We start from the raw sequence: 27,373 nt of genomic DNA, 5'->3' as shown, positions 1-27,373 counted from the left end.
ACAATATACCTGTGGTATATCGAGTTTGCAAAATAGGTTAAGTGCACGGGCGACCCGTTTCATTCGCCTGATATAAAAACAATTAAATCGCCCTCATCGCTTGCGTTCGCACGTAAAAATTTCGAGGGAAAAATTGATATTCCGAAACATATCTAGCCACATCGCGCTACGCGATGGACGTGAGGGCCCCCCAGACGATGAGAATCGAAATTTCAATGTTCAATCAGACTGCAAATGTACCCGACTGAAATTTCGTTAAGCCTCGACGTGCGTCGTCAGCCAGTTATATATAGTTCGGATTAAAAACTTGTTACACCGACGCGACGTAACAATCGACGGATCGAGCCAATTCGCTCGTTTCGATCGGACGTGAAGATTTCTTCTGTCTTTCATCTCGTATCGCATTCGGGTTATTCACCGCACGTCGCCGTCGTATCGATTTATACGCGTATTACGTGTACGTTGTACATACGTACGTATACGTATCCGCGAACGCACGTAGTTTTATCTTTGCATGTCGATCGCATCAACGGAGACAACGGAGTCCCTGGAAACGTAAAATAATTGAGCGGGCAGTTTACATCCATGGAGGGAGAAATACGCGAAGCAAATGCGGAAAGAATGACGGGAAATGAAAAGTTTCAGGAGGTCGATACTGAGCGGGAATACAGATACGATGACTATTTCGAAGTGGAACAATCTTTCAGCTCAGGGGAAGAAGAACCTTGCGAGGAGAGGGAATGGGAAGAGGAAAAAAAACCGCGTAGGTTATAGTCCCCGAGAGAAAATTTGACGTAATAACCATGATGAATATTTTACGATGTACATATTTGATATCAACGACGTGGGTATGCATGTTTCTTAGACCTATACCGGATGATATCTTGAGAGGCACACGTCTATTTACTTCGGTATTCTCCGACAGGAACTAAAGTTAAAATAACACTAAATACAAAAACTGTGAAGCATTGTGCGGTGTATTCTTTTGGATTTGCATATAACAAAAAGATTTTGTTTTGTCAACTCGAAAACAAATATCCTTTAAATCGAAATACGCTTTGTTGTTGAAATACAACGCGCTGCATTCGAAGGAACAACATCGATAACGTCGAATGTAGAAATATTGAAACTTTGTAACGAATGGGTTAAAATTATGTACCGAACGAAGATCGATGATGCATACGGGATATACGCGTGTCGGGTGGAAGTACGCACTGTGTTAACAATGAAACGTAAACTTAGCCGAGCGTAAATACGTTCAAATATGAATGACGCGATTTAAAACAGCAAGTTGGCAGAAATAATGAAAGAGATTATTGATTTTGGTTTGTTAAAATGTGAATCGTGCAAATCTGATAAATATATTGATTGATGTATTTAAATAACCTATTAAAATAAACTGGCTCAATATCTTTATTATTTTAATCAATCTATCATTTTAAAGTTTATTAGTCAAAGAGTTTTTAATATCTCGCTATAAGACAACACAATTTATTTATTTAATAAATAGAACCCTACTGTATTTTATCGTAAAAACTGGAATTACGTTTGTCATAATTTTTTTATTTTTGAAAAATTACTCGTGAGTTACTTTATCTGTCTTATTATTCTGTCAGCTACACAAGATTGGGAAAAAGAGGCGAAGAAGAAAATCCGTATAGAAATGGATGATCCATCAATGCGAAGACGGAGAACTATCTATGATCTCAACTCTTACGCTTCTTCTCGACCGTCAGTAAGCGACATTTGGAAATTTAACACAACGCAGATAACCGCGGAGCCATCGAAGAAAATTCGATATTCCGCGTCGATGGTGAATATTTCAACATGCCAGCGGTTTATTCTATTTTCAAAACTTCGAGGTTATTGAATTGTTCTGTCAAACGTAAGACTTTAAAGGAATTCAACGGAAGTATATCTGAATAAGAATTAAGCCTGAATAAAAAAATTGTCATTAGTCTAATATATCGCGTCGGCATTTATATCGAATAATTTTAATTTTTACAATATTTCTGTAAAAGAGACATCTCTTTCAGAGAAAAAAGAAAAATAAATTGATTTAATATTAGGGAATACCGGGAATAGCAAGACTCGATCTATCGCCGCTGACACAGAAGATCGTCGGCTGCATCATTGGCGAGAACGTCACCGCGGAATATCCATGGGTGCACGTTAGAAAGGATGTTATAGAGGATAATATAGATTTACATTCTGAGAGCAGCGACTTCCTGCCGGTGAAGGACGAGATTCACACATTTCCTGATGAAAAGGTTTTCATCGGCTACGCACCGTCCCTGTCCGAAGAGGGCCAATTCTACATTGTCCTCACCGAGGAGGGTAAAGACGCTATAGTGAAGCACATACAGGAGCAAAGGGAGGATCACGAGAATCGCGTAAGGAACGCGATCTACAAATCTCCTGGCCGATGGCACGACTTGGGAAGCGGTGCCGTGGTCGATACCAACGTCGTCAAGGACACAAGGCCATTATTCGAGATTGAGGTTTTGCATTAAAAAATCATAGTCCGATTCGTTAAAGAGTCATAGTTCTGGTTTTCGGTGTTAAAAGTTACACACACAGTTGCGGTTTGTTATAACATTAAAAAATCATAGTCTGGTTAACCTTTCACCACTTTCAATTAATTGAGATTGATATAATGTGCAAAAAATAATATCCTAATAAATAATTAGAAGATTTAATGCAATAATATCTAGTTTAATATCTTAAAAACTTTTGAAAGAGAGAGAAAAAAAGAGAGACAGAGAGGTGAAATTAATCTTAAACTTTGTAGAAATTAAACTTAAACTAATCCTTTAGTAAAAAAAAGTGAATGCAAAATACTGCACTGAATTCTTCAGTTGTTAATAAACATTATATGGATGGGACATGTTACATATCGCATTCCTGACTCGAGTGTTCTCTCGTAGCTTTCGTCGAACGACGTCGAGCGACTTTTCACTCCGCCGTCGTCGAAACTTTTCGGTCGCGACTTGCATATCTATTCGAGCGAGTTCATATTTACATTCGAGCAACATAGTCCGTAAATTTTTGAAAATTTTTATTACATTTCGACAGCGCGCATTACCAAAGCATGAACTCGCGCGTGTGCGAGAGTGAAAATTGATAGCTTGCATTCGTTAATTCTAAGCCGCAGTATTAAACTGATTATCGTAAATTACTACTATAATTCTGCCTCTATAAATATACTAATCTCGACGAATTGACAATAATATCGTAGCGGCATTCATAAATCACATCAAATAAATTAATCACTTTATCCCGATTTCGATCGGGCAAGAAGCAGTTTATAAATCTCGCGATCGTTTAATCGTATTTGCGAGAGGTATGTGATATGTACAGCCCAGCCCACACCGTTTATGATGTACCGAACGAGAGATCATATCTTTCGCATTTAATTACAATCAGGTTACATCTACCGCCGATTTGCTGAACGTGCCGATAAATCTAACGGACAGAAAGGCGGACGATCAGAGGGACGGATATATCGAGCTGCTACCGGATAACCGGCAAATATTTGAGAATGTACGGCGTAAATTGGTAAGCAGCTATACGCAAGTGACGCCGATCGTTCGACACAACGAGGCGCAAACGGCGCCATCGATACCTGTCAATTCCTGGTACCAATATCTGTACGAATACGAGACAGTCGATTTGTCTACTTACACCGAGGAAAAGATAAAGTCCTTGAAGGATTTCTTGGAACGTTACACCGGCAAAATGTGCGATCAGGTAATGTTACAAATTTATTGATTTTTACAATACTTTAAATAATAAAATATAAGTGTAATTGGGATATAATATATATCTTATCATAATTTAATTGTGAGCTAGACTAATTATTAAAATATTTAATTTCTTTTAAGACACGAGCTTAATGGATATAGCAAATACTTTTAATTTATTTACTGTCTTGTCACAGATTTTAATGAACTCCACGTGGGATATATATACAAATGATTATGCAAACCTGGTGCTTAATGAAAAGGATACGCAGGCACCGGTGCCCATAGGTTATAAAGAACATCAAAGCTACTACGACGGAAAGCTTATTGCAGACAAAGTTATCAACGATCTCTGCTGGCATCCATTCTGGACCGGAACGGCGATAGCTACTTACACGCAACATGGGAAAGGGGAGCATCTAATAGGTCCCAAAACTTACGACGAGGTTTGGCATCACTCTGCAAATTACTTCTAAAAATTATATTTATTTTGTTCGTGAGGTTGATCTAAATTAATCTTGAAGAACATTTTATTATTAATGCGGAACCAGCAAAACGTTTTTCTTTTATTTACGTAAATACACGCGCGTAATAAAATTATTATAATTTAATATAATTTAAATCGTATTTCTTATAAATAGGTATTTTTAGCTTGTGAAGGCAACAATCGCGTCCTGATATGGTCCTTCACTGACTGTTTGTCACCTAAACTCATCCTCGAATGTCCAAGAGAAGTAACATCCGTTTCCATCTGCCCCCTCGATAGCAGCATCATCATAGGTGGCTGTACAAATGGCCAGGTGATAAAAATAAATTCCATTTTTCCCACTTCAGCGTACGTTTTCTTTTTTGTTGTCGTGAATTAAGAAAAAAGAAACAGAAATTGTGAGATAATTCAACAGTAAAAGCGGATATGAATATTTTCCTCATTTCACAGACAAACGGCAATCCACCAATGTCGATTAACCCGTTACGGCCCATCCCCCGCGATACACCCCGATGCATTCGCGTTTGCTCGACACGTCATACTCGCGAATGAATAACGCGACACGCGCGTTATTCGTAAACAAATTCTTCCGACGGACGTTCAATCCAAATGGAACACGATCGATATCAATCACGTATATCGAAAAACACATCGCGTGGATCTACCCGGGTACTACCCCCGACTTGTCACCGCGTGCAGTTTCGGACGTGAAAATTCGAAAAGTGCCGAGCATCGGCAATCATGGCAAACGCGAACAACGAACGCAACGTATGCAAGCGAATGTCGTATGCAAGCGGGATCACCTGTCTCCATTAATCCATCGCGACGATCCTCCCACCGCTCCTCTCGATGTTCCACAATATTCTAAATATCAGATGACACCCGGGACACGCGTTTGATCGGGCAATCGAATATCGTGAAACGCATGTATTAGAAAACGTCGCGAGACGACGAACACGAGTATCGGGAAATGCGCTTATCCCGGTTTCAAAAGTCAAAAGAAGTCAAGTCAAAAGGAACGGTGAAAATGTCAAACTTTTCATATGTTTTTTTTTTTTAATAGATTGTCCCCTTTTTTCGAGCTATATAAAGTAATTCTTGGATATGTTTATTACCTAAAAAAAAAGCTTGAACACGTAGTCTTCGCGTAGATCAAAATAGTTAATGCGATACAATAGAGTCCATCTGCGATCGTCCAAATATCGAAAAAGATTTTCTTGATTATGCAGTATTTAATTATGCATATTATTAAATTCTTTATACTACTATTTATGCTCTCAGTATTCTCGTTCTGACTTTAATCCATAAAGATTTATATCAAAAATTTAAATAAATAAAACTAAAAGCACACTAAAAAAAATTGTGCATTCTAATATAAATATATAAACTAAAGTACAGGCTGCAACTATAAAATGTTAATAAAAATAAAAAAAAATATTAACAAAAACGACAAAAAGTGACAAACGGTTTCGAAATTAGGTTGTATGACTAGTTTTATTTAGCGTTTTTCTGCGACGTACGGCATTTATTAAAATATTAATAAGAATACTAAAATAAAATTAAAATAGATTATAATAAAACATTACATCGCATTCGAGATATTCTTCTTTAATAACTTACAATGCAAAGAACACAAAAATAACAGTGCAGAGCTCGACTTACTCTAGTCCAGACTCACTTCTATATTATTAAAGAAAATAAAATTTAATTTCTTTTATTATAAAAAGATATCAATTTTTATTGAATTTATTAGCGAATATTATTTTATATTCCTATTTCTTATCAACGCTCTACTATTTCAATTAAAAACTCTGTGCGCATCTTGTTAATTGCCTGACACTACTTGCGAGCTCTAATTAGCAAATTTTAGACGAGAAAAAACGTCTCCAAAAACGTACGGGAAAACATCCTCTCACAAGCTACGACCGTGAAACGTAAAAGTCTAGGCTGTAGTGAAACGAGACGAGGGGCGGACAAGCGGATGACGGATAAAATCCATTCATATCCTTCCCGTAGATCGCCATCTGGCACATTCCTGGCAAAATCGAGCAGGTGGAGACGGTGGTGGCGCAGACGGGCGCCCAAGTAAAGTACAGCATCGCGATGAAGAGCTTGATGACATGGATGCGCGAGACGACGGCAACGTCGTTGATCAGTCCGGCGGCAATGTCCGCCCTGAAGTACAGCCAGAAGGCGGGCATCACCCAGATAGTCTGGGTGCCCTCACATCACAAGGTCGACAAAAACGGTCGGATCTCGTCTTTGCCGGAAGACGCGCCCCTGGACAATCTAAGCTATCAGTTCGTAACCGCCAGCCAGGATGGCACGGTCGCCTTTTGGGATCTTAAGTAAGCATCGCCTTTGTCTATTGACTTTAACACATTTATTATTTAACAGATGCTATTTATAGTTCTTAGATGTAATGTTTTTAGTTTTGAACAAAAGTCTTAATTTACCGATGAGAATAGTGCTTTTTGTACTTATATGTTTTGTACTAAAAGTACTTATATGTATTACTTTTTGTCCCTCTATGTAAAATTTTACATCGCGGATTTAGCATTATCAACGGTCCTGTGAAAATCAGAAGAAGAATATTGATATTCCTGTCGCGTTACTCGAATAGTTCCATCGGTTAAGAATTAAACGTTAAGGAACTAACGTGACCGTCGCGGAGTCGCGTCGAATCAATGTCTCGATTCGGACGAATTTTCCTATGAAACTACGACGCCATTCGATTCGCAAGAGCAAGAAATAGAATATTCAAGAGATCCCAACGTATAGTCGGAGAGGATCCGTTTTCTTTATCTTTCAATTTCGCGACACCCGACATCGTTGTCCAGCGAAAAGGTCACGTCGTTTTTCTTAAAAATCCCAAGAACAACTCAAACGGCTGGCGCATGACGCGGCCTCCGGTCGATCTCAACCAGCAATTGGTAACCACGAGAAAGGTAGACGGTGCCGTCGTATCTCCCGAGACTGGAACTTAGCGACTTCGAATGTTCGACGGGCGCGAAACTTGTCGCAAGCGAAACGTTAAAGAGCGAGCACCGTCTCTTGCCTTTCGAGTCCTCCTTTCCGGACGCGGGACGACGAACCGCCTTCCGCTTCCCCCCCCCCCGTCTCCTCGCCATCATCCTTCTCGAGAAACTCTCTCGGTCTGCGGAACCGTAATGGTCCTGCGACTTGACTCTCCGTCGCTCCTCAATTCTCCGAAGTTGGCGTTTATATAGTCCGAAAATGGATAGACCATCCCTCTATAATCGTCGATCGGTATTCAGTCCTCGCTCCTAACCCTTCCCCGCCGTTCCTTACCGTCCAGAGTAGTCCTCCGGACCTGCCAACTCCCAAGCTCCTTGGCCTCGTCGATCTCTGTGCGCGCCCAGTGGGGTGCAAGGGGAAAAGCGCTCTTCATTTCGGCCGTGCCACAATAGCTATGTAGATGCTCCAATACCAGTGAATTGTTTCCTCACTTGATACAAAATTGGTACGATATTTACGAGATTACATCCTATTCTGTGCCACGCCGAGAGAAAGGAGCGTATTTGCGCAAAACTGCGCCGGTGGAGATCAATTTCCGCGGACAAAAGATTAATAAAAATCTTATAATGGATTTAGAGTTATTAGTAACCATCGATCGCATCCAAATTCCATTTTTCCTTTACGCAAGATATTTAAATCAATGAAAACACATCGCTGAAAATAATCTTCTAATAATCTATTTTTATTTTAACGTTATTTCGTTATTATTAACGAGATAACGTGAGATACATCTTTTTTACCTCTGACGTTGGTACGAAAGATCGCAACCCTCGGAGAAGGACATTCGACAAGTTCGTAGACGGAAGAAGATTCGTCCAGATATTTCGAAATCCATGGCGCAGCCGGCGTCGCCCTTCAAGATCCTCGATCGCATCTTCAAGCCCGACTATATCCTCGTGATTCAATATCCGGACGAGAGCCGGCAACTCGTGATAACGACTCTCAGCATGTGTAATCCAAAGTTTCGCAAGGAACAAGTCGAACCGTTCCCGGTGGCGAGAGACGACCTCACAATTAGAAAGTACTACAAACCTATAATCGAGAAGGCGAACTACGTCATGGAGCCGAAGATGCTCGTCGGAACCGTCGAAGGTAAGACGACTTGTATAACGTTTTCCCGCGACTCAATTTCCGACCGTTGGCGTCTACGGGGCTGAGACACGGCACGATTACATCCCGAGTTCATTAATGTTAATGCAATTCAGATGCGCGCGATTAAACACAATTAATTATACTTAAATCCCCCTGAATAAGATTGATCTAATTTAATATCAACGGCGTAAAGTGGATTAAAGCGTAAACGACGGCAACAGGTGATTTCGGGTGCATAACGTGGACCGGCTACGAATTCGCCACCGACGTGAGCGTGAATCGCGAGACGGTACGTTGGCTCTGGATGAAGAGGCTGCACGACGGACCGGTTACGCATTCGGTCAGATCCAATTATTACCATCAGGTAGTGGTCACGATAGGCGGGAAGATCTTCGCCGTATGGAGGGACGATTTCGGCGAGCCGCTCGTTTGGAAGAAGTCCAACGTCGGGTGGGTGGAAAAAATCGCGCGCGGGATTATCGTCCGACTATAGAGCAAACTGAACTTTCCCTCCTGCGTCAAAAATAAACGCCGGGAGCTAAGTGATTCTCGCGGAAAGGAGAGAATGGCGGAGAAGATAAAAAGAGAGGAAGCGACGAAGAGCTGTTCGCGTTGAAATAACCGCGGACGAGCGAGATCGCGGGAATTGCGCGCTGAGAAATTACTCCTCGAGGAGAAACGTCAATATCGCGAGAGTTAACGAAACATGGTCATGAATATACATAAACGCGGCAGTACGCGCGGCTCGTTCGCGTTTCGTTCGCGTTTCATTGGAAATAAAAATAACGAGCGAGGCCGCGCGATAAATTGCCGCGGTGTACAGCATGTAATTGCGACGATAGCGTTTCTCATTGCCCGGCGCACACGAGCGCGCTCGCTCGCGTTTCACGCGCCGCGCATAGTTTTCGAACGGCGAGAGTCGAACTTTCGGTATGATCTGCATGACAATACGATCATAACTTACATTTACAGCACCCGCGTGCTGTTACTACTCCGTTAATGAAAGCTATTTCCAATGTATGGCCGCGCGCGGTCGGCCCGCCGCAACAGTCATTATCGAGCGTTGTCGAGCCGATGCTCTCGCGATTCGAGCACTCGACAAACGGTCCATTCTGTCTCATTAACTCTATATATTTTTATTGATTTTGGAGAGAGAAAGAGAAAGAGAGAGCAACGCATATCTTGTATTTAAAATTATCTCAAAAATCAACTCTCCAGTATTGTGTAACATTGACAATTAATAAAACCGCTGTATAATTAACGTACAAAGACAGAAAGCAACATCGGATTAGTGCTGATCACTTTTAGACCATCGATCTACTTTTCCTGCTATACTTTTTTTATTAAACACAGATACTCGGCGTGCTCGTGGGGAATTATACGTCCGACCGTTTTGATCTTGGGACGAATGGACGGCACCGTAGAAATTTGGGATCTCGTAGTAAAGAGTCACGAGCCGAGCTTCGTGCAAAGTCTATCCGGACGGATAATTACGGGTATCTACACGCACGAGCTGCCGCTGGAGCCGCAGTGTATCGGATTTTGCGACTTCAACGGCTCTTTAAGGACGTTCACGGCGCCGCGTGTCTTACTGACGTACGACGTGGGCGACGTCGAGTGGATGAAAAAGTTCATCGACCGACAGGTTCAAAGGGTGAGATAAAAAATGGACGCGACAGCGATAGATCGAGAGCGATATCGATTAAACGTCTAAACGAAGTAACTCGAAATTTATGTTCCGGAAGGCAAATATGTCTTTATTAGACGAGAAAAAATTTCATTATATATTTAAAACAGTAAAGACAATAATCATGCTTGTTATCAATCTAATTATTCCGTTGCAACAAAATGTTTTGGAATAATTAGCCGAATTTTCATTCACCAGCAATACTATAGTTGAACGTACGAGAATGTCATTTCACACAGCATGTGAATCTCTACGCACGCATTCGCTTCGTGAAATTTTCTGCTTCTATAAGACGAAAATAAATCGAAATTTAATGGGAGTCGTGTTCGTAAAAAAAGATCCTCTCTTTTCATTTCTATAGTAATTTATCGTAATTTTACTACTAACGGTAATAAAAATTTCTTCATTCCTTCATTCTATAACGATTGCCTATGACCAGATAAGCGAGTTTCAAGCCTGGCAGGAAATGTGGCGCGAAACAAATCTCGAGGATATCGAGATGAAGAAGAAGCTCGGTAAAATGGAGGGGGAAAAAAAGCGCTTGGAGGCCGAGGAGAAGATTAAAGCTGACACGGTCGAAGCGGCAGGTCGCGCGACTACACCTACGAGATCCGCGGTACGACCACTCTGATATTCCACATCGATAAATAATTCAATGATTTTCATTCAATTCGTAGCCACGCTTCGGTCGCCAATTCGCACTACGCGGATAACCGCACCCGAACGAGTCGAACGATTATATAGTCACGTAAATAACGGCAAATTCCCGGTTCAGTCGGGCACATCTCGCGCGGAGAAGAAAACCGATCTCCCTTTTTCCGCTAAGTTAATTTCGTACTATTCACAGCGTCGGAAACCCTGGCAGTTCCTCGAAGAAGCCAAGGAACGGTGGATGTCAATGGAAGTAAAGCGCATGCAACGACTGATCCTGGAGAAAAAGGGGCTCAGAAAAGATGTCCTCGAGAGGCAGCGCGCGCCGATTCTCAGGTTGCGGCAGGAGGCGAGGGCAAAGAAGCGTAAGATACGCGAGATCTTAAATCTGCAGGACAAAATCTTTGAGGAAACCGTCGTGTACCTCTTCCCGGAGCAGCAGCGGCAGGAGCGCAGAGAAACTTTGTTGCCGCCTTTGCCAGTCTCTGCGGCTGACAGACGCTTAACGATCGACGAGTTCATTAAGAAGGAAACCGCTCCTCGAAAAGAAGTACGTCAAGGAAATCAATTAATCTTACTGCAATCCTTTGCAAATAATTAGTACAGTATTGTAATATATAAAAAACATATACGCTCGAATAAAAACATCACGATGGAAAGTGATAAAATATAATCGCGCGCACAAACGATTAAAATTGTAGTAAAAAATGTCGGAGACTATTTAAAATAATAATGTTCTTTAACTGCTGAGTCTTGCTTATATATGTATACTTCCTTTGTTTAAAATGGAAAATAAACGGTACAAAGAGAAAGGTATTTTAATCTCACATCCATATCGTCAATGTTTCTTGCGTGTATAAAAGAAAAATTTATAATATATTTTTTCTAGAGTTTTATCTGTTACGTAAAAATTGCACGTATCGAAATGTTTATCTCCATCAGATACAAAGTATGCCAATGACATTAGATACTAATTATTCTCTCTGTTAAAAGGGCGTTTTTGCCGATCCCGAGGAAGAAATTATATACAATTTTCTGGAGGTGCAAGCCGAAGCTCTGGCCAAATTAAAGAGCACGCCTTTCGAACGCACGTTCGACTGGCGCAAAGTACTTGCGCAAGGGAAGTCAAGGAGAAGATCGATGGACATCGAACTCAAGAAGTTAAACAGGCCGAAGAAGACGTGCAAAGTGGACGGTGCCGTAAACGATGCATCACGTCTTGCCTGCAACGTATAAAACATGTACAAAGATACATCTCTATTTTACATTTTGACTTGTGTTTTTCTATTTCTGAGATACCAGATTTATAACTCAGATTTATGTAGACAATTTTGCTCATTAGCTTTGCGAAGAGAAAAGAATTTGCTGCAAATTAATTTGATATGCTAAACCACACCACACAGCGAGTTCTGTACCAATTTATTTTCGAGTTAGCCAAAGGTTCGAATGCGCGACGACAATTTCGATAAGTTTAGATAATTACGTATGTTGTATCATAATTCTGTAATGTTATTTCACGAATTTTCAGTCGCGCGGCTTAATATATTTCAGAGCTATAACCATTTCTCTCTGCCTTTGACTTTGAAATTACATCCATAATTTTGACTGCACTTCTGATAATGCATGGCCTAACGTAATAACGCTGTTGGAAAATGAAACTACGTGCCTTCGCGCGCAGTGCCATATAAGTTTACTCTTAGAGGTTCATCCTTTTAATTCCTTTAATCAGAACCGTACTACTCGCGGCTGTAATGGCCACCTTTGAAACAAATAAACCCCAGGGTCCGCAAATATAAACTGATTTTATAAGTTTACCGAATGGTATAAAAGCACTATAAAGAAAGAACAAGGTATTCTCGGCCAATTCTCTTATCGCTACATCTGAAGAAAGGGGAATGCATTTATATATATATATATATATATATATATATATATATACTTTCGGATGTCGCAGGATCTAATGTGCACGTCATCAAGGTAATTGAATATGTCGATAAACAGGAGATGTACATGACAGCGAAGGAAATGGAACGTCTGGATGAGATAGGGGGATAGAATATTTCCGTCAACATTCACAGATCTTGCATTAGATTGTTACACATGGAAATTCAACTCTATATTATAGATCTTAAAACAGTTTTAAAGAAAGAAACTCTAAATGCGTTCAATTATTGCAATTTTTACGTACTCTACATTTATATTTTTATTTATAACGATCTATAATAACACTTCTTATACACTGCAATGAGCATGAAGTAATTACAGTAATGAGACGTCGCGTGAGTAAAAGGAAGAAGATATGGCAGTTAAAGGAGACTGACGATCTTTGCTTCGGCGATAAAAGTGACGCAAAGAAATGCCTGGGTGCAGAGAAGACGAAAGGACGGAAGGGGGGGTAGGTTGGTGGTAGATAGGTCGGCAGCACTCAACGATTTTTCATAATTAAAGCGGATTAAAACTCGGCAGCGGGACCGTAAATGAATTTGAAATTTCAAACTAGGTGCGCTCTCTCCTCCGCTTATCCGTCGCGCCCCGCTTTCCTTTTGTGATTCTTTCCCGTCGTAAACGGATCTGCGAGGGACCGTGACCACCGGCGCAACTTGCATAACGGGTTTACCTGCTTTTATTTCCCCGGCGTAACACACTTCTCCGATTTAATTTACTGCGATGTCCACTCTTTTGGTACGAATGATACTTTTTACATCTATATCGAGATAGGGATACTTTCGCGGTACCTTCAAATTATTTAAGAATTGTCGGAATTGAAGAGTTAATCATTATAAAAGCATAGAATAGTGCTCTAAAAATAATATCTATAATTGCGGACGGAATAAACTCCCATACTGTGTAAAAGCTTTACATCTCTATTGTTCAAATAAAAGTTGGCATAGATGTGTTTGTACAAATTGTAAAAAATAATCTCGGATAGAAAAACCTTTCAATATTTTCTCTCGCATTTATTTTATGTATTCGTATCGTTACGTAAGATAGCCGGGTTTAGTAGCAGAACAATCTATGTGTTTGAAACGTTGCGGTGACGAGTATGAGAAGAATGAAAGCGATTTTCGACAGAGGTTGAAAAAAATTTTTGTACAGTGAAAACGAGTTGTAATTATTCGAAATAGCGTCGCTTTGTTCTGATCTGCGCGTCAGACGTCGCGCAATGTCGACTCTCATTTCGCCGACCCTTCTACCGTTGGAAGGTGAGGTTGCCCTAATGGCGATAATGAATATAAAAATTACGCCGCGGGTGAAAAACAGGGAGGAAACAAAAGGGCCCTGACCCTACAGGAATTAAAAGGATTTTGTTCCACTTACAATCATGCAACTTCGCGAATAGATTAATAATTAATAGATTAATTAACAAAAAATAATTAGGTATCATCAGTTTGAAGCATGTTTGAAGCATATTGCCGTTTAATTTTAGACGCACGTATAAATGTTTAAAAGCTATATTTTTTTATTATCTTCAACGTGCAAGCAAATAATGAGACTCTTCTAATTTACTTTTTTTGTGAACTCTATAATACTCGGGAATTTGTTACGACCTATGCGCGAGTTTCTCTCGACTGCTTTTACCAGACGAAGGTGAGAAAAGCTAGGAGGACGGAAAGAACGGACGCGAATCAAGAGAATAGGTTAATAAATAGCGACGGATTATTACCGAAATGTAGGAGCCGGAAAACGGCTGCTGCAGCCGCGCGCGCAGCAAGTTTCCGAAACTATCCGCACGACCTTCTGCAACTGACTGTCGCCTTATTGCCTAAGTTTCGGAACATCCCAGAGGGTGGGTCACGTTCGTTCTTGCGTACAAGTGTTTCTCTATTTTTCTCGCGACACAGCCTCTCTCTCTCTCTCTCTCTCTCTCTCTCTTTCTCTCTCTCTCCTCTCTCTCTCTCTCTCTCTCTCTCTTTCTCTCTCTCTCCTTCACCCTTGCCTGCCCGCTTCCTTTTTGGAATTCGCTTTGTCCTGAACGATCAAAGTTTCCTCGGGCCGGTCATGAACAGTATGCGCCGTGCGGGACGATCGTTTTCGCAACTTTTCTCCCGCGTCGCTTCCTTCCGCCGAGCACTCGGCCAGTTTATCCAACTGAAAATCATCGGCGATGCGGAACATTCGGCATTAGTTCGAATCTCACGTTCGTATAATCCATTGCGCGGTTAAACAACCGGATATACGATATTCTATAGCATACAGAAGAGAAAATCGAGAAAGAATTGGCAAGAAAAGATAGCTCCGTATGTGCGCCAGTAAAACTTGTTCCGTTACAACGATCAGCGCGACGTATGCAACTGAATGCGATGATGAATTGGCCCATGCATCACTCTTGGATCGAATTACGTAAGAAAATACATGTGCTCCATTTCTTCGAGTGTCACGCTACTTGTCCACTTACACGCGCTACATATTTCTATTACAGCGGGCTCACGTGTGTCCGTAGAAATATTTCTGAATTTTGGGATACAATTTTAATAATGTTAAATGTGTCATATAATTATAACATGATCTTTAAAATTTTAATCATTCTGCGAAAATTCTTCGCTGCCCTGAGAGAAAATTGACTTTAAGCTCGTTAAAAAATCCATTGTGGAAATAGTACTTAATTTTATAATATTATTACAAATGTAATATTTTTGTGTGGGTATGAAAGATCCAACATATCGATTTCAAAAGACAAATTACTCAACGTAGCGCGATGGTTTCAAAGAAAAAATTATTTTAATCGAAATAAAAAAAGCGCTTTCTTCTGCAGTGATATCGATGCTGACAGCGCGACGGCACTTTTGATTCTCTGCCAATTAATCTCTCTCGAATCCATGAATTAGTCCCGGTTCGGAACCACAACTGTCCGTGGATGGGTGCGTGCAAGAGGAGGCTTTTCGGCGATACTGTCGCGTCGACGTTGGTCCGCGCGAGTGATAACGAGGCTCGTAAAATTGCTACGGTGAACGATGGGCACGTCGATTATTGACGCATCTGGGATTTGCCTGATACCAAAATCCGGTGTAAAAACCGTCGATCGTTCTGTTCACTTCGTCCGGCATTTACTCCGACGGATCAATTTTTAACGACACTCTCCGCGAATCGGTAACGCGGAACGTATCATCACAAGGAAAAAGAGTATGTATATATCGTCGATCGCGCCGAAAATTGCATCGATTTTTTTTCCGATATTTCGCCGATCTCTACTGCAACAATTGAAATTTCCCGCGAAAATATTGTGGAAACATCCTTGCAAAAAGTCGCAATACGACTTTTTGTTGGCCCTTAACAAATATATGCTTGTTATAACGTTCAATTTTATTTATAGATAAGTAAATAAAATAGTAACAATTATTTAAAATTATCTAAAAAAAGAAGTGTTTAATTATATCTCAATTGAAGGAAAATTATCATCACTATACATTTTCTTATTCTTGTGACACACTAAAAAAATCGCGGTTTTATTACTCAATAAATTATCACGATAATCTATTTTTTTACCAACTTTTTTATAATTAATCAGCCCAGAAAAAGTATAATTGATTATTAAATATATGTACTAAATACGCGATATTTTAAATTATGTCACACTTATTAAATTGACAGCATGCTAAAAATACGAATCTTTCTTTTTGGCTCGTGTTATTACATTATTACAGAAATGCTATTTTACATGAATATTTTGAACTAAAACTGACGAACTTATATATTTTGGGAGGATCAGATTGTGGCTTGAATGTTTCTGCACGGCGCGGCGTCGACATAGAAGCTCGGTATTAACCTTGGCGTCGTCGTCACCTCGTCTGGATCATTAACATTTCACACGTATCGTAACAGCAGTTAACTCCCCAAACGAGCTCTATAATTAATGAAGAGGGATGAAGGAATTGTACTGGCTCACTCCTCCGCGCAATCGACCACGGAAAAGAGCTCGGTCACACCCTTCTAGCGGCGGATTTCCATGATTCTCTTAAATACAATCAGTCTGCACATTTGTCTTGCGCTTGACAACGCGAAGCGGATTGTTGCCGGGATAAATTATTAACTTATTCAATAACTATATTGCTGCATGTGAGTTACTGCGTTTAACCAATCGTATCAAGGAAATTACATGCAATGCGAATAAAAGAATGAAAATAACAACATATTTTTTAAAAGAAAATTGCATATTTGCTATAATATAAATGTATATATGTATATACATATTTATATCAGATGTGCAATATTCAAATAAAATGCGATTTGTTGAAATTATTTTTAAAAAATTAAAGGTTGCAATGTTTTTACACGCAACACGCGAATGTATATATTACGTCATGTCGAGCCTCCGTTAGAACGTGACTTAGCGCCGGCTCGCAGCAACCTAATTAATTCCAGGCGCGAAAAAGATTATTTAGGAGGGTGACACTGAACGTGCCTCGCGCTTAAATAAGATGAATCTCAGATTTACGAGAGTGGCGAGCGCGATATTTCAACGATAGCGCGAGCTACCTCATTTTTTCTCTCATTGTCTCTATTAACTACCGGCATATAGCCCGGAAATTTATAACTCAGGAGGGAAAAATGCCGCCCACAGTGGTGAGAAGAGGAGGCCCGTGCCCGCTCGCTCGGCGACATCTTTTTTCTTAATTCATTTGCCGGGGATTATTCATCAGCCATTACGGAGCTAACGAAACGCGAAACGGCGCAAAACCGTGAGGAGAGAAGCAAAGTGTGCCATCGCGTTTGCCTTATTTCTACATTTCGAATGAGAATTTTACGGCGAGCGGTGCGCGACTTTGACGAGAAAGGAAAGGAAGGAGGGAGGAGAGAAAGAGGAATAGAAGGCCCTTTCGAATTGTTAATGCGCGAGAAGCTGCCTCGACTTCTTTCCATTAACTTCAGTAACTATGTAGTTGAAGATGTACCATCACCATCACCCCGAAGAGAGAGCCGTCTCACCCCCTGCCTCTCTTTCATCCCCCTCGACTTCGCGTACGTCTCCCTACCATTCTTACTCTCGTCTTCGTTTGCACGGTAACTCGTACCAAGGACGTTAGATAGAACGATACGATATCACGAAAAACCATCTGCGTCGCAGCACCCGATCGACGTTGCATTGCTAATGCAATAAAGCTTGGGGAGAAAAGTTCTCTGGTCGATTATAATGGTGAAAGTAGTGTTATATGTCACGCTCCTGCAATTCGTTTTGCCGCATGTACGTGACTCCCCGTATCAGAATTGATTCTTGTAAACAATGAGAGAGAACAATGATCCCGACAATTGAAAATGAAAAATTCTTATATCTCTTATATCCACGAGGGAAATGTGAACATTAATAAATTAATATTTTGAAAGATCGTGCACATAATATGTATGTATGTAAAATAACTCGAGATGGTATAGATCATTTATGTTCGTGCCATATGATACCTTATAAATTTCTAAAAGACTCTTTTAGTGACGTGAGTAACGCCCTTCTCTAAAAGAAAACTTTAATGCAGTGAGGATATGAGCGGGAAATGTGTGTGTGTGTGGCGATGCGAAGTTACCTTTCAAGCAGCAAAGGAGAAAAGTTGAGAACGTACATACACAGGCGACTCCGGATGTGTTGTCGGAAGGAACTATCTTAATAAATAAATAAACATTTGTAAGCTAAATCAATATCGCGGTTGTCGCACGATTAAAATTTAATTTATTCATTCGTGTCGTTTACATATTTACGCTTCTTAAAGCTTAATTGCCCGAAAGCTTGTTCGACGGCGCGTACGAAATGTCCAAACGGCACCAGTAACATTTGTACTTCCAGTAACGGCAGTCTCGCGGAATCCAACCGGAAGGACAGTACATCTCGCGAGGACACGCGATAGCTTTGGTACCCACAGCTGTGGCAACAGAACAATGGTCCGACACAAAGAAGGACGAGCGGCGCAGCGCGCGTCGCGTCCGGCATCGTTGAATTTCAAATCGCATCGCCTTCGTCGTAGGTACATCGTGCCGTTCTTCCGTACACACGTACAGGGAAATTCGAAGAGAAGGAAAAAGTATATAGCTTACGGCGAAAGAGCGCGTGGGATGCAAGGAAAATTTACACGCAACAAGAAGAAGAGATACGAACCGGCAGAGAGAGAGAGAAAGAGAGAGAGAGAGAGAGAGGAGACACAGAAATAGATCCTAACTCAAATGTCTGATACTTTTTTCAGACTCTCAATGGGAAGTAACTAGCTATCTTTATATCGACGCGCTTTGCAAAAATATAAAATCGGACCCTCTTTGTGGAATTAAACAAAACAAAATTTAAGCTTTCTCATCAGGCGTTCCAATTTTGCATGTCCGAAGCAAACGGAGCATACGCTTTTTTCTACTTTATCTCGCTTGATACATAAATTTCAAATATTGACATTGTAAAGCTCTAAGTTGTTTCCACATAGATCCACCTCTGTACTGAGCGAAGGAAGAGAGGAAGATGAAGAGTTTAAAAGAGGAGCGCTAAGGTAAGGGCTGAATGAACAGGGCGCGGAAAAAAAAACCTGAATTTCCATCGGCTGCGCCGATGTCGTGCTTGGGAAACAATGAAGCGGAATTACAGTGTGCGGTCTTGCCGTCGCCTCTCTTGCCCGCCATTGTCTCGTGAATTTACAAGTGAATTTCTTCGAGCCGCGACGTCGCGCACGCACAGGCCCACGTGTTTATTAGCCGCATATCGAAAGAAGAGCATATCGATAAAAATAAAAATAGGTAAAAAAATAAGATACATTCTATGAGATCGTAAGTTGATCTAGGAAACTTTACTGGAAAAAAACGAGGAAGACCTTGATATAACAATTAAACATTCCTGATAATTAAGAAATTCATAATACTTTTAGTATCAACGGCTTTTTTTATTTAAAATAATTTTAAAAATATCGTTTTTCTACATTTTATATTTTCTTAAAGTTTAAACTCGTAATAGTTATTTGTGCAACAAGTGCTGTACTCGCCTTCGGCTCGTGCGTCAACTCCGCACCCGGGAATTTTCATCTTTACGCACGACTTGCACACCCTATTTTATGTTGCAAGTGCGTGGAAAATGGTCTATCACGCACGCGTAGCATGCGCAATGGGCCACTTTCCATGCACGTGTTACATAAAACGTATTTCTAAAATACTTACTAAATGAAAAATTTACAGTTATAATATTCTTTTAAATATATAATCTACATTTTTATCACTGACAACTAACAAGCTTTTCATCGAGTTTTCTAAACCTTGTATATAATTCAGCTTTTAAATTTCTATTTCTAGTTCTTTCATTTTTCTCTCGTAATTTATTGTTTATAGTAAAGTCATATGATTTCTTTCTTTATCTTATCTACTGCAATTTTAAGCAACGTTACAAATGATCTCCGTTATCCTGCTTCTTATTCCATCATAAGTAGTAATATTACTTTAAAAGTTTAAAGTCAGGCATACTCGTGGCAATATAATATGCATTACAAGTCATAATACTCGCGACAACAAGTAAAATAACGCTGTTGTACCTATAGGTGTGGAAGATTGCGTCGAGAACCGTCGACGTGAAACGTTTAACCGTCGTTCCTCTTACGTGTCCCTTAGGGACAAGCAAACAGAAGGAACTGAAATTCTCCCCTGGCAGCACTTTTCCTTCGTTTTTGCGAGAAGCGTCGAAGAAGCGTGAGTGAGTTCGGTTTCCTGTTTTCTTACGGGTTTCTCCATGACGGAGCGCGCGCCGAGAGTAAGAGCAGGGTGTATCCCAGGCCGTCATGTTCGTTTTTCCCCTATTTTTCGCGGGTTTGCCCTTTAAACCACGCGTATATAAATCGTCGTGATAAATTTTCTGTTAATCTGCGAGCGTTAAAGTGCGGACCGATTTTTGCCGATTCCCCCGAAGCATCCCAAGAAGATTCCGCCGCAGCGAATAGAATTTCACGTGACACCTTTATCGAATACGGAAAAAGAATGAAAGGAGAACACATTTTGAATTGAAATGCAATCAACTGTCCAGAAAAGAAAAACTTTTTGAGAATAAACAAAGTGCAATTCGAAATGAGCCAATCAAAACATTAATTGTTACATTTGAGTCACATATTCTTATTTAGTAGCAAAGATTTTTTTATTTTACCGTTAATTCTAATTATTAAAACGATATTATCTTTTTGTAAAAAAAAGCTACACGACTTCTGAGGTAGTTTAAATATTAAACCGCGATCGATTTCCGGGCGATTTACTGGTTTGCACTTGAATGTCGATCTTGATACCCTAGGTGATGCCCATTTCGCGAAACGTAAATGCGAAACCGTTGAGCGGAACAATTCGGGCGATCCATTACCGGATCCTTGCGTCCCATTGCATTGCTATTTGCTGAATTAAGCGGAATATTAAACGGGAGACTCGCAGCAGCTGCTCCGTCGTCCGACGTCAACTTACAGCTTCGCCGCGGAACCCGTGGAGGTTCCACAACCTCGGTGCCCCTCTCACCCTTCTCTTCCGCTTTCAATTCGGGTTATACAACAGCCCGGAGCGACGTGAGTGTTGGTACGTGAGTGTGTGCAATTTATCGGTTACCTAACGGGATGGCTATCGGTTATCGCTAATCGACGATCGCTCGGCCTTATTCGATTACACGCTAATCACTGGCTCGACCCGATCGATTACGGCTAGTCTGCCGCTTCCGAACGCTCTGTGGCTATCGGTGCCCCTAGCGCCGCGTGCGAAGATAAAGGGTGGAGAAATAAATATGTCCACCAGCCCCAAAAAACGTACGCTGGCCGTATGTCCTCTCTCTTTAACCCCTTTAACCTTTTTACTGTACCAAAAAAAGCAATAAAATCGCGCGAGAGCAATTTTTCACCGTGCTTTAATCAAGTAAGTCACTTTTTTGTGACCTCATGAACCGATTGTGAAAGGCGCGGGTATAAAAAAAATTTAATAAAAAGTTTCCGAGCGATTCATATAACAAACGTTATGCAAAACTCGTATTATTAATTTTTAATAAAGTAAAGTCGCTGCAGAAGACATTTATTTATTAACATACACATAATCGCGAAATACCTGTTTAAACAGTCAAAACGAGAAAGATACACGAGGTACACGTTGTATCATAAACTCGCTGAAGATATTACAGAAAAGAAATTGCTCCGCGATGTAAATGCAATGTTTCTGTAATCACCGCGAACGAACTGGCAGCACTACAATGCGCGGAACTATAAGCAGCGAAAAGAAGAGGAAATATCCGCAAAGGGACATCGGGACGAGGAGGATCGCGCAAGATAAGCGTCTGTGACAAACGAGTGGATTAATAACAGCTGCTAGAATACTGTTGGCGACATATTCTTGCCGTTCATAGTTTCTCTCCCTTGACGAGGAATGAATGCGCAATAACAAACGGTACGTTGTTCTTCATGTAATATCGCGAGATTGCCCACTTTGACGGCAAACATGTCGAGACGACGGAGATTGCCACTTTATCTTATCTATGTCTCGTTATCGATGATTAGTCCTGCAATAACAATATACTTTGTCACAAAGTCAAAATATTTCATGTTTCTTCAAGGTAAACTTGGTTATCTTGCTGTTTAGCAATGTAAAAATGATAATTTATGAAATAATTAAAATATTTTTCTATCGTCATCTTTTTTAATTAATTTTTAGAGGATTGTTCGATGAAAAAATTGTCCTATTTTATTTCTACGTTGGATAAATTTAAATCAAAGAAACATCTTTATCGTATTATGTCGACATGCGAATGTACACGCTAATAACTTTTGCTTGTATCCGCGACGCTGATATCGATGTCATTATCGATGTTACGCTTAAGTACAAACAGCCTCATAACGGCTAATGGCCGTCATATTTGAACAAGTACGGTGCTGTGTGAAACGTGGAATTTCCCTTTGTTTCGCCAGCTACGTCGACTGCATCGTTACAACGGGGACTGTTGTCGCTAAGTTGGCGAATCGCCGCGGTATCGACTGCGCGATTTATTTTGCAAGCAATAATGTACCGTATGCGACGTTGTATAAAACTATATTCCCCCCCTCCGTACGTCGCGTCGCGTCGGCGAGCGGACCGAAGGCTCGTCGGGGCGCAGCCTCTTTCGAGAATATTGGAACGGCAAAAGCCGCTTAACCGGACAATCTGTCGTAAATATCCAGCAAACGCTCGGCTTACGGGTATAAATATATAATGCGGACTCCCCTGTATATACACATACGCCCAACATAGACCGACCGACCGGTATGTCGGACAACACTGTTTTCGGAAAAGTATATCATCGCGCTCGCGCCTCTCGCCCCCGCGAAGCAAAGAAAAATATGAGAAACATATTGGTACCGTGCGTACTTATGTCGTTGAGCAAAGCCTATAAACAGCCTGGGCGCAAGATGCACGACGCTTAAAAGCCTGGGCGAAAGCGCCGGGTTTGAGAGCGGCAAATGTACCTATATTTCTTCCCGCTCCTTTGCATAATAATATGAAATATATGTAGGCAGAGCACACGTGCGGATATTACAAAACGAGGAAATAAAGCGCGACTCGAACCGCGGGCTCCTTTTCGGAGCAAAGAGCGCTAATGCGAGAACAGTCGGATCGACAATGGACCCAACTTAAATCGTTCATTACGTTCGAGCGGATGACGCTGCCGCGTGATCGCTCCACCATTTCCACGAATATATTGCGGTCAAATTTACAAGCGCGCTTCTGCCCGTGTCGCTCGTTGCGGTGGCGAACGAGCGTGTAACGCACCCCCTCTTGTCGTTCATAATACCAGTGTATACGATTCCCGGTGATTCATTCACTACAATCCGTTGGAGCATCGCCTGAACGTTAATCGTGCCCAATTTAACCCCTTCGCGATACCGAGTCCCCGTGTCTCCCTTGTCGACGTATGCATGTACGTGTCAAATTTTAGTTAGGTATATAAGCCATAGTTAATTTTTCTTTAAATTTGGTCGTCAATTATATTAGATCTACCATTTTGACTTGAGATTTTCAATCAGCGATCCTAAAAAATCCCACACGCTAAAAGATCCAGCAAAATATATGTTTTAAAAAAATGTGTGCAATGAAGGGTTAAGCGGGATTTGATATTTGTATATGTTTAGTCGGATGTAAAAATAAGCTACATTCAGTTTAAATTAAAAATGAATCGGCCCGTAAAAATTAATACCGCAACTTTGTTTTATAATGGTTTGCAGAATGTTTGTGACATAGCTACATTTAAGCTTACAAAGCCTACCGTCTGTTGGCGAATTGAGAAAGTTGTTGGCGTCGAAAAAAGGGATTATTATTTTAGCCGGTTGAGAGATAATATTAACTTCTAGAACTTCTCTAGATGCGCAAACTTCTAGACATTGTTTCTGAAATTTCTTCTTTGTTTCACATATTATCCTCAATGTATAACTTCGCATGCCGTTACATTCAACATTTTTTCTCACAATATATTAAAACCGATTTGCTCTAAGTACATTAAAGATCTATTTCAAAAACGATCTATTAAAATTAAAGATTTTTTTTCTCGCGCGATTGCGATATTGCCGAGTCTTTGCCGCTATCGATTTCAGGTGCACCCGACAAGGCGATTAAAACTTTTTCAACGTCAGGAAGAAAATATTGACTCAATTACTGGGAACGAGTTTCGCGCATGAAAATTTCCTTTGGGGGATAGCTATCGAGCAATTTCAACTACGTTACCGCGGATGCGCTCGCGGGTATTTATACAACGCAAAAATCTCAATAAGTTCCACAAAGAAAACCCGAAAATAAAGAGGTAAAAAATAATCATTGTTCGTAGTGACATTCGTTAGCTTTCACGATATCATATTCTCATATATTCATACGATATATCAACCATCTCTAAAACGTATCAATCTCTAAAAATAATTACTTAAAAAATTACTGTTGTATGAAATTCTTGAAATTTTTTCCCTTATAATAAAATTTAACGTCAACTTTTTAAAAAGCCATAAGGGGAATGCGAGTCAAGCCTCTGCTATCGTTCGAAAATGCGAGGAAATTTTCACCCTCCGACAGAATCATGACGCGAAAGGCCGAGAAGAGTAATGGATGTATATCTCGGGACGATCGGCAAGCATTGACACGCCGTTCACGTATAAGTAAACGACAGTTTCATTGGATTGCATCGTCTTCGTGGTTCTCGCGACTCGCGTGCGAAGACTCGAAAGCGCGGGCACACGAGGCTCTCATTAATCGTTCCATTCTTCCGGCTTCCGGCTTCCGTCGACGGCACAAATTTTCGAAACACGAGCGTAATTTATCGAGCACGTTGCACGGCTCTCGCGCCTTTTTCGCGGCGCTTGTTAAGGACTTCGGGAAAGCTGAGATGTGGCTCTTATTCCATTTTTCCTTACAGACGCTTAAGCGTACTTAGCGGGCGCCGCGGCAACTTAATTTTTCCGTCTTCCTCCCTCCCTCTCTTTCTTTCTCTTTGCCGGTACTTAAAAAATCTTACATAATGGAAGCTCTTAGGCGTTCTTAAGACCCGTAATGAGAGCGCCACACCTACTCGAAGTTCACAAGAGATTCATTCAAAGTCGGCCGCGGCCGCGTAATTAAATTTTAAAGAACGCCCAGCTTACACCGTAATGTGAGCTGCCACCGCGTTGGATAATGTAAATGGCGGGACAACGACGTAAAGTCGTCGTCTCGTGTGTAAACATGTATTAAACCCCTTACCACGTAACCGGAACTTCAGTGAACAAACACGACCATTGGACGGCCGAGTAAGTTCTTAATGAAGCTTAGGCTTGGGTGTTGAGCTCATTCTGCCCGCCGTACCGGCTTCTTAGTGCATTTACGCCACAACGACCTGCAGACTCGCGTATAATGGTCGCAGTCTCTATCTTGCTACTCGTGACCCAAAAATGTGTATACGGAATTGTTAATAAGCGACCACCACGATTACACGAGGGAACTTTCCGTCCGCAACTCTGCGGATGCTGCATATAAGTAGCAATAATGCAGTGCCGTTCAAAATACTGCGAGATTACCGACCGAAAGTTTCTCAAAAGAGCTTTAATCTTACAATAAAGTTATAGCGGACGATAATATATATACATACATTAAATTCAGATATATGTTTATGAGCAGAATAATTTGAATTTTTATTCCATTTTTCTTCTGCAAATTAATGCTCAAGTTTCAAGATTAGGCTTCAAATCTTCAAGATTCTAAATTTACTTGGCTACAACCTTTCATGATTCGTCTTTTGATATAAAAAAATCCATTTGTCTATGTTAAGTTCTACACGACAGCTATAAACTAGACTGCACTGATCAATTCGTGAAAAAGCTCACGGTTCCTTGAAAAAATCTGAAAGTTATCTATGAGGCAATTCATTTCCCATTCCTATGTGGAAAAAGCAAAGTGTACGCATTCCGTATGTGTTTTCCACCGAAGGTTTGTTCGACTGGCGGTTAGCAGGAAATTAAACGCTGACAACATTTTGCACGATAAAATTCCGCGGTCGGCCGCCGAGCTCTCGCATGCCACTATATAATTAGCGATGTATCGCGTTCAGTAGTTCGAAATTACAAAGTGGACGGACGGCCGGCCGGCCAGCCGTTCGGGGTTCTCGCCATTTCCATTTTCTAGCGGGCGAGTTATGTCGTCGCTCGCTAACCGCGTTTGTCGTTGTCTATACCGAGACCCGCCAGCTGTTTTGTCGCCTCCGCGCAACGCCGCGGCGCTACATCCACACATTAGTAACTTTATACTTAAATGCAATGAGGCGGCCGCGCCGCGACTACCATTGAGAGACGATTCATCCCTTATTTGCGCCGGCCCTTATGTCACCTCCGCTACTACTTGCAAAACCCAGCCGCCCTTTCTTCATCTGCCTCTCGCGGGGTTAGCTCCCTTTTAGCGCGACTCGCGTGAACTTCAATTAACCCGGCGATTTCCGCGAGTTTTCTCGCATCTCGTAGAAATCTCGAATACACACAAAAAAAAAGATTTTTTTGAACGTGCCGTTTTCTCATTGTGCGCTCTGCTGATATTTATATGCGTTATAAAGACATAAAAAATTTTTCATTTTATAACAATGTATAAAAGTGTAGAAATTAATAAAATAATTTTTTTTAAGTACTTTGTGATCAACTTTTGCTTATAGTAAGAGTGAATAATCGAGCAAAATGTTTATTAGCAAAACATTGTATCTCTATAATAAAAGAAAAATAAGAAGAAATTTAAAACTTGTATTAAACTTTCCAAAACTTTTAAAAAATGTAGTCCTTCTTTGTGACAAAAAATTATGTAATATATAATTCGCATATTGTATTAATGTTATAAAATAAAGTACGTATAAAATTAACTACGTATAAAAATGGATTGTCCTTATTTAATATGATATTATAAATAGTGAGAGCCAATAATTTAGAATTCCATGAACCTAAATAGCTCAAATAAATTTTGAGTTATTTCTGAGTAGATGAAATATAATTAGATATTTGCATAATATTAAAGTCTGATATGAGTTTGGTATATAATCATAGACATATAGTGTCGAAGTGGTATAACTATTTCAAGGGTATTATAATTTCACACTTTATTGTCACACAAATTGTCACACTTTTTATTAGCACAATGAATAATCTGGATCTAATAACTCGCAGAATATCAGGGATAATTTAAAATTAATAATTTGATTATAAAATATATATCTATCAAAAATATTGAATAAAAGTATCGTTCTAG

At 40.5% G+C, this 27,373-nt stretch overlaps 1 protein-coding gene and 1 long non-coding RNA gene across 2 annotated transcripts in view; one reads left to right on the top strand and one right to left on the bottom strand.

Moving 5' to 3' along the window:
- The window catches only part of LOC143908063 (uncharacterized), a 182,088-nt gene that overhangs the window by 147,815 nt on the left and 6,900 nt on the right, over positions 1-27,373 (bottom strand). The gene's annotated exons all lie outside the window — the stretch shown is intronic.
- Positions 622-12,321, top strand: LOC143907954 (dynein axonemal intermediate chain 3). Its single transcript, XM_077425102.1, has 13 exons — positions 622-763; positions 1,617-1,813; positions 2,070-2,501; positions 3,427-3,750; positions 3,941-4,189; positions 4,385-4,543; positions 6,247-6,578; positions 8,030-8,361; positions 8,583-8,811; positions 9,715-10,015; positions 10,488-10,661; positions 10,692-11,249; positions 11,693-12,321. Exons 1-13 carry the CDS (start codon positions 622-624, stop codon positions 11,933-11,935), a joined length of 3,672 nt encoding a protein of 1,223 aa, XP_077281228.1. The 3' UTR covers positions 11,936-12,321.

Source organism: Temnothorax americanus, unplaced genomic scaffold (assembly GCF_048541705.1).
Source record: "Temnothorax americanus isolate GAGA-0224 unplaced genomic scaffold, ASM4854170v1 Scaffold9, whole genome shotgun sequence".
Classification (NCBI taxonomy): domain Eukaryota; kingdom Metazoa; phylum Arthropoda; class Insecta; order Hymenoptera; family Formicidae; genus Temnothorax; species Temnothorax americanus.
The sequence above is the reverse complement of the archived record's forward strand: the minus strand, read 5'-3'. Positions and strand labels throughout refer to the sequence as shown.